Source organism: Micropterus dolomieu, linkage group LG12 (genome assembly GCF_021292245.1).
Source record: "Micropterus dolomieu isolate WLL.071019.BEF.003 ecotype Adirondacks linkage group LG12, ASM2129224v1, whole genome shotgun sequence".
Lineage (NCBI taxonomy): Eukaryota > Metazoa > Chordata > Actinopteri > Centrarchiformes > Centrarchidae > Micropterus > Micropterus dolomieu.
Genome location: NC_060161.1, coordinates 35,755,744 through 35,763,401, shown reverse-complemented (window position 1 = coordinate 35,763,401; position 7,658 = coordinate 35,755,744). Strand labels below are relative to the sequence as shown.

At 49.2% G+C, this 7,658-nt stretch overlaps 2 protein-coding genes across 5 annotated transcripts in view; one reads left to right on the top strand and one right to left on the bottom strand.

The window, feature by feature from the left end:
- Positions 1-7,658, bottom strand: part of LOC123980308 (H-2 class II histocompatibility antigen, E-S beta chain-like) — a 236,945-nt gene that overhangs the window by 198,401 nt on the left and 30,886 nt on the right. The window lies entirely within an intron of this gene.
- LOC123980311 overlaps positions 1-7,658 on the top strand; it is a 15,850-nt gene that overhangs the window by 5,749 nt on the left and 2,443 nt on the right. Inside the window, exon 2 of the mRNA XM_046064640.1 lies at positions 2,584-2,649. Within this exon, the coding sequence (XP_045920596.1) occupies positions 2,584-2,649 (66 nt within the window). The remainder of the gene's footprint in view (positions 1-2,583; positions 2,650-7,658) is intronic.

The window sequence follows — 7,658 nt, the reverse complement described above, 5'->3', positions numbered from 1 at the left end:
TGTTGAGAACATCAGGTACAAACTGAGAGTAAACTGGTGCAGCCTGCAGCTCCGTCCTGTACAGACTGATTCAATTCTTTTTCAGTTTTCAGTTGGAAAAGAAAGGACGGAGGTGACTGGAGGAGCTGAGGTCAGTAAAGCTAATTAGTGATGCAAACTCGTCCTTTTAAGCCGATGAGGAGACGTTTCTGTTTGGATGTTAATGTGCAAATAAAATGCACCTCAGAAGGGAGGAGGTTTCTCACGCTGCCTATTTTTATATTAATGTCTCCAGATAAATGTCAGAAGCTGTAAAATGAAGACACAAACATGAACAGTCGTATCTAGAATGATTCTGATCACATTAACAGGGTTTTAGGGGTGAAACATGCTTTAAAGAATTGTTATGGTGACCAGTAATAATGAATAACTAGTAGCAGCAGAGTGTCGCACATTAAGTATTTAAGCAGGTGTTATTGCACCAAACAGATGATCATGTGCAGTTTAAAACTAACTAAGTGTCCGTGTGTCAGACACTTAGAGGGAGGAGTTATAGAGTTCGATGGCCACAGGCAGGAAGGACTTCCTGTGGTGCATTATGGGGGAACGAGTCTTACACTGAAGGTGCTCCTGTGTTTGAGCAGCACGTCATGGAGCGGGTGGGAGACATTGTCCAAGATGACATGTAGCTTGGACAGCGTCCTCCTCTCTGAGTCCAGCTCCGCCCCCACAACCTCACTGGCCTTGGATCAGTTTGTTGAGTCTGTTAGCGTCCGCTGTCCCAGCATGCAACAGCAAACAGGACAGCACAGACTCATAAAACATCCTCAGCATCGTCCTGCAGATGTTGAAGGACCTCAGCCTCCTTTGGCCCCTCCTGTAGAGGCCCTCAGTGTTCTTGGCCCAGTCCAGTTTATTGTCCATGTGGTATTTGTAATCCTCCAATGTCCACAGGGACCCCTGGATGGCTCTCCTTAGATCCACAACCAGCTCTTTAGTCTTTGTCCCGTCGAGCTGTAGGCGGTTCTGTCCCCCCACCAAGTCCCCCCCACAGCTCTGTGCTCAGCCTCGTCACCCCGCTGACACATCCAACCACAGCAGAGTCATCAGAAACCTTCTGAAGAGGGCCGGACTCTGTGTGGTGGAGGAAGGGACAGAGGACCGTCCCCTGCGGGGTCTGCCGGTCAGGGAGTCAAAACTGATTAGGAGTTGAACTGAGCTTTTACTTTGAAAACCTCTGAACGACGTTAAGAGTGTGCAGCTCTGAAGGAGCCGTCAGAGAACGTGATTCCCCTGAATGTGCTCTGCCTGGAGATACTGGGGAAATGAAAAGCGTCCGTAGGTTGATGGATGAGGATCAAACACCGAAACACAAACAGTGCAGCACATGCTGCGAGCTGAGAAACATTCACTGCAGAATCCATTTGTTGAAGAGAGAAAAACCTGTCCCGAGGTGGGATCTGACCCTCAACCCTTAAGTAGCGAGTCCTGCACCGCACCAGCTGAGCCAACCAAAACTCTCTCCAACGCAAGGTCATATTACGGCTTTTATGTTTCAGATATTGCTCCCATTAAAAACTTATTTGCAGACCCCTGCTGTATTTTATTACTTCTTCTAATGTACGTCTCCAGATCGAGACCCGGTTCCAAAATTTCTCCAAACCTTGAAATCAATAAGGTTTGAGCTTATCGATACTGCTGTCGAGACCAGCGGGTCCTACGACGTCACGTTATGTCTCGAGCGTCACATTCCAAGATAAATGCTCCTTTGGAGGGCAAAAAGCCGTCATTTCCTGCTGCCCGCCAACCAGGAAGCAAGTGACACAGTGTTACTGTGAGTCTGCTGCTGTTGCTCTGCCAGAATGCTGGATGGTAGTTGTGCTTTCTGACGCACTAATCGAGGAAGTCTGAGCTGTTAGTGAGGGATTCCCCACAAGGTAAACGCAAACATCAACGCGGTCGAGCGGCGGCAGGGACCTGGCGCTTTTTAATGGTAGAAATGCGGCAGCGGATCGGAAGTGCCCGACACTTGCAGTTTGTGTTCATATATTTCTTCTAAGTTTGGAGATCCAAATAAACCGTCACTGATTCTGCGGCGTCTCTACAGGGGAGTCGCGCTGCGAGCCGCTACGTTGGTGGTTGTTTTGCCCTCCACGTCAGCGCGCACGTCACGTGACTGAAAACTATGAATTGTCAGTTTTGGGGATGATCCAAATAAAATAATTTAGCAGTAAACTCCATGTATGCATCTGTTGTGCTTTGTTGTCCACTTGTGCTACATATTTGTTTAAAAGCAGTCGGCAGTAGAGTTTCAGCTGTGTTTCAGACCTCCGTCTCTATTAAAACAACTGGAAACACGCGTCACGTGACCGTTCACGTACACTGGGCATGTGCGCGCCGGTGTAAACAGGAAGCAGGTTGTCTACTCCGCAGCTATCCGCGTCCTCCAGACTATACTCGAGCCTTTAGTTCATCAGGTGGAGGAGGGGAAGACGGGGAGCAGTCTGACCTGCTGCCCTTCAAGACCACAGAAAACATTTAATTTTCCTTTGCAGGATTAATAAAGTATGTCGTCTTCTACTTCTTCTTCTTCTTCTTCTTCAGATCCAGCTTATATGGCAACTATCTTCGAAGATGGGATCATTGACGTGAATGATCAAATGCCCAAAGGTGATGACACACACAACACAGTCTTTCTCAATTTCAATTGATGAATAAGTTTTTCTAAACTTGTCTGTGTTTCATGTTGCATTAAAGTGTTGCTGTCTTACTTGACTGTGTGTATTTCTAAGGTAAGTTGGTGTGTTTGTCTGTTTTGTGCTGCGGCAGCGTTTCACTGACGAGGAAACGCGGACTAAAGATCTGTCCTGGTTTCCGCTGCTCCACAGAGGAGGTTGTCTGTGCTTGTGACAGTGTCAGATCTGCAGCCAGGATGAGGTGATGAGGTGAAAGACACGTTCGTACCAGCGCTGCCTCTGGCCTCACGGGCCAGAACGCTGTTTCACCGTCCATCAGAGATGAAGCGCTGCAGAGAGAATGATTTAGTCCGTTTTATTAATCCTCTCAGTGACACTCTGACTAGCTGTGTTATTTTTAGGGGCAGATTTTAACTCAGACAGGAATCATGTTGAACCTCATGCTGCTTCGAAAAAGGCGATTAATGAAGTAATAAAAACACATGATTTGGTGGACGTTTGGAGGAGTATGTGTGTGACAATAAAGTATCTTGTAGTGTTCAGAGAGAAAGAGGGAGGGAGACAAGGTGCAGCAATCAACTACGATTTTAAATAAATCATTTTAAAAAGTCAGCGTTGATACTACCAGTGTGGGAAACACTACGGCCCTGTCACATGAACACAGGTATTTTCGTAGCCGTGACTTTTTCTACGCGCTTCGGCCGTTCGTTCACACGGAAACGCGGCATCAGGTCGCTGAAACCAAACAGTTTTGAAAAAACGGTCAGGGTGAGGATTTTCAGAAACCCCGGTTGCAGTGCTGTCGTGTAGATGTTTTCGCCACTGCCTGCGTTGTTTACAATTTTATTAGGCTCTGATTGGCCAACTTGGCTTTACGGTTAGGGTCACATCGCCGCCAGGTGTTTTGGCGTGCTCTTGACGGCGCATATTTGCATTTTCATGTGGACAGAGATTTTTTTTAAATGCAGGAGGAAAAACTCCTGTTATAAAAACAGCCCACTGGTTCGTTCACGTTTCCAGAGCATCACCCAGGTGGACGCTAAGGGACAAACCCATTGTTTAGGTGGATTCACAGGAGTTTTACAAGGTTTAAACAACAAAAGTTGGGCAAATCGGTGATGCAAAAACATAAACACAAGATAACAAAAAGAGATCCCTTCAAAACAGGGATTACTAACAAGTTTGGAAACGTGAGGAAGCGCCAGACGAAGAGAACCCTTTCCGGAGTTTTGACTGTTGTTCTGGGTTATTGTTGGATTTCAGAACGTCATGGGACAGACTTCAGGACATCCTGTAGGCGTGCACTTCTTTCTCTGCTGCGTAAAAAGGGAGATGTAGCCCTTTTAAAGAACCGGAGACCAGCTCCTTAATGCGTGGACCATAAGATGCTCTCCATGGTCTTATTAAATAGATTGAAAATGCCATTAGGCCTCTCCTCTTCAGGTTGAGGAGCAGACTGAGGGGTCTCTCCCTACGAGAGCTGGCTCAGAAGCCCCCCGTTGTTGCACCAGCATATGCTGATGATGTAAATGTATTTATCTGCAATCGGGAGACGTCCGAGAGGCAGAAGAAAGCCCGGCCTTGTATGGAAAAGCTTCTTCGGCCAAGGTGGATTGTGGAAAAAGAGGCTTGTTTAGTCGGGCAGTGGCGCGTGGGGAGCGCTCCTTTGATCTGACTCTGGATCAGAGAGAACATGCAGGTGAAACAGCTCATGTTGTGCTTTGTTGTCCTCTCAGTCCATCAGGTGGAGGTGGAGGAGGGGGCGGAGTCTGTCCTCCTGCCCTTCGAGGTCATAGGTCCCCTGCCTGAGGATGTCACAGTGGAGTGGAGACGGTTTAAACCCAGTCCCATAATCATAGCTTACATGTACGAGGGCAGCTCTTGCCGGCAGGACCAACAGGACCCGTCTTACAGAGGACGCACAGAGATGAAACAGGGAGACTTCAGTCTGACCCTGAAATCCCCCTCAGTCAGAGACGGAGGACGATACATCTGCAGAGTCTACAGCAAGGAGGGGGACATCAGCAGAGAGAAAAAAGTTGAGCTAAGGGTCTCAGGTCAGTATGCAGACTGAGTCTCTGTGTGTGTCTCTGTCTGTCCTCTGTCTCTTCTGAGTCTCTGTGTTTGTGTCTGTCTGTCTCTTCTGAGTCTTTGTTTCTCTGTCTTTCCTGTCTCCTCTGAGTCCCTGTATCTCTGTCTCTCTGTCCTCTGTCTCTTCTGAGTCTCTGTGTTTGTCTCTGTCTGTCTGTCCTCTGTCTCTTCTGAGTCTCTGTGTTTGTCTCTGTCTGACTGTCCTCTGTCTCTTCTGAGTCTCTGTGTTTGTCCCTGTCTGACTGCCCTCTGTCTCCTCTCAGTCTATGTGTTTGTCTCTTACTGTCCTCTGTCTCCTCTCAGTCTCTGTGTTTGTCTCTGTCTGACTGTCCTCTGTCTCCTCTCAGTCTCTGTGTTTGTCTCTTACTGTCCTCTGTCTCCTCTCAGTCTCTGTGTTTGTCTCTGTCTGTCTTACCTCTGTCTCCTCTCAGTCTCTGTGTTTGTCTCTGTCTGACTGTCCTCTGTCTCCTCTCAGTCTCTGTGTTTGTCTCTTACTGTCCTCTGTCTCCTCTGAGTCTCTGTGTTTGTCTCTATCTGACTGTCCTCTGTCTCTTCTGAGTCTCTGTGTTTGTCTCTGTCTGACTGTCCTCTGTCTCCTCTCAGTCTCTGTGTTTGTCTCTTACCGTCCTCTGTCTCCTCTCAGTCTCTGTGTTTGTCTCTTACCGTCCTCTGTCTCTTCTGACTCTCTGTGTTTGTCTCTGTCTGTCTGTCCTCTGTCTCCTCTCAGTCTCTGTGTTTGTCTCTGTCTGTCCTCTGCCTCTTCTGAGTCTCTGTGTTTGTCTCTGTCTGTCTGTCCTCTGTCTCCTCTCAGTCTCTGTTTTTGTCTCTTACTGTTCTCTGTCTCTTCTGAGTCTCTGTGTTTGTCTCTGTCTGTCCTCTGTCTCCTCTCAGTCTCTGTGTTTGTCTCTTACTGTCCTCTGTCTCCTTTGCAGAGAGGAGCAACTCCACTGATGAAACTCCTCTGATGGCTGATTATGCTGTTTAATCTGTGATCGTCGATCCGGTCTGTCTCTGGATCAGAACAGGGAGGTGAAACAGCTGATGGAGGACAGATGAAGACAGGAGGACTCATCTCAGTATTGATGAAATGTATTTTACTGCTCGAGCTTTGCTTCATGTTAAACGCATCAGCTGGTTCCTGTACACGTCGACCCGGTCTACTAGGTTGGTGTTCTTTAGGAATAGGAGACCGGGTCGGGCCCGGTAGCCGCGTGTTCTTTAGGAACAGGAGACCGGGTCGGGCCCAGTAACTGCGTTCTTTAGGAACAGGAGACCGGGTCGGGCCCGGTAGCCGCGTGTTCTTTAGGAACAGGAGACCGTGTCGGCCCGGTAGCTGCGTGTTCTTCAGGAACAGGAGACCGGGTCGGGCCCGGTAGCCGCGTGTTCTTCAGGAACAGGAGACCGGGTCGGGCCCGGTAGCCGCGTGTTCTTTAGGAACAGCAGACCGGGTCGGGCCCGGTAGCCGCGTGTTCTTCAGGAACAGGAGACCGGGTCGGGCCCAGTAACTGCGTTCTTTAGGAACAGGAGACCGGGTCGGGCCCAGTAACTGCGTTCTTCAGGAACAGGCTGCGTTCTTCAGGAACAGGAGACCGGGTCGGGCCCAGTAGCTGCGTGTTCTTCAGGAACAGGCTGCGTTCTTCAGGAACAGGCTGCGTTCTTCAGGAACAGGAGACCGGGTCGGGCCCGGTAGCTGCGTGTTCTTTAGGAACAGGCTGCGTTCTTCAGGAACAGGAGACCGGGTTGGGCCCGGTAGCTGCGTGTTCTTTAGGAACAGGAGACCGTGTCGGCCCGGTAGCTGCGTGTTCTTCAGGAACAGGAGACCGGGTCGGGCCCGGTAGCCGCGTGTTCTTCAGGAACAGGAGACCGGGTCGGGCCCAGTAACTGCGTTCTTTAGGAACAGGAGACCGGGTCGGGCCCAGTAACTGCGTTCTTTAGGAACAGGAGACCGGGTCGGGCCCGGTAGCCGCGTGTTCTTTAGGAACAGGAGACCGTGTCGGCCCGGTAGCTGCGTTCTTTAGGAACAGGAGACCGGGTCGGGCCCAGTAGCTGCGTGTTCTTCAGGAACAGGCTGCGTTCTTCAGGAACAGGAGACCGGGTCGGGCCCAGTAGCTGCGTGTTCTTCAGGAACAGGCTGCGTTCTTCAGGAACAGGAGACCGGGTCGGGCCCAGTAGCTGCGTGTTCTTCAGGAACAGGAGACCGGGTCGGGCCCAGTAGCTGCGTGTTCTTCAGGAACAGGAGACCGGGTCGGGCTCGGTAGCTGCGTGTTCTTCAGGAACCAGGTCAGGTCCAGTAGCTGCGTGTTCTGCTTCAAAGTGCCTCTGTAATGTTTAAAGTATTATCTCTGACTGTAACTGACTGCAGTGAAACTTTGTTACGTGTAAATATGAAACTAAATCATTCATAATTAAGGAAAACTAAAATTTGACAGCTTTGTTTCTCTGCCTCTGATCACGCCTGTACCTGTGATTGTCCCGGAGCCTGAGGACAGTTCGTGGCCCTCCTGAGGGTCTTTGCTAAGAGACTAAGCTGCTGTCCCGTCTCCAGGGATCAGAGCTCTGGGCCCGTATTACAGAAACTTCCTAACTGCTTGGTAACCATGGTAATAATTTAGAGGAGTGTATTACAGAAACTTCCTAACTGCTTGGTAACCATGGTAATAATTTAGAGGAGTGTATTACAGAAGCATCCTAACTGCTTGGTAACCATGGTAATAATTTAGAGGAGTGTATTACAGAAACTTCCTAACTGCTTGGTAACCATGGTAATAATTTAGAGGAGTGTATTACAGAAACTTCCTAACTGCTTGGTAACCATGGTAATAATTTAGAGGAGTGTATTACAGAAGCATCCTAACTGCTTGGTAACCATGGTAATAATTTAGAGGAGTGTAT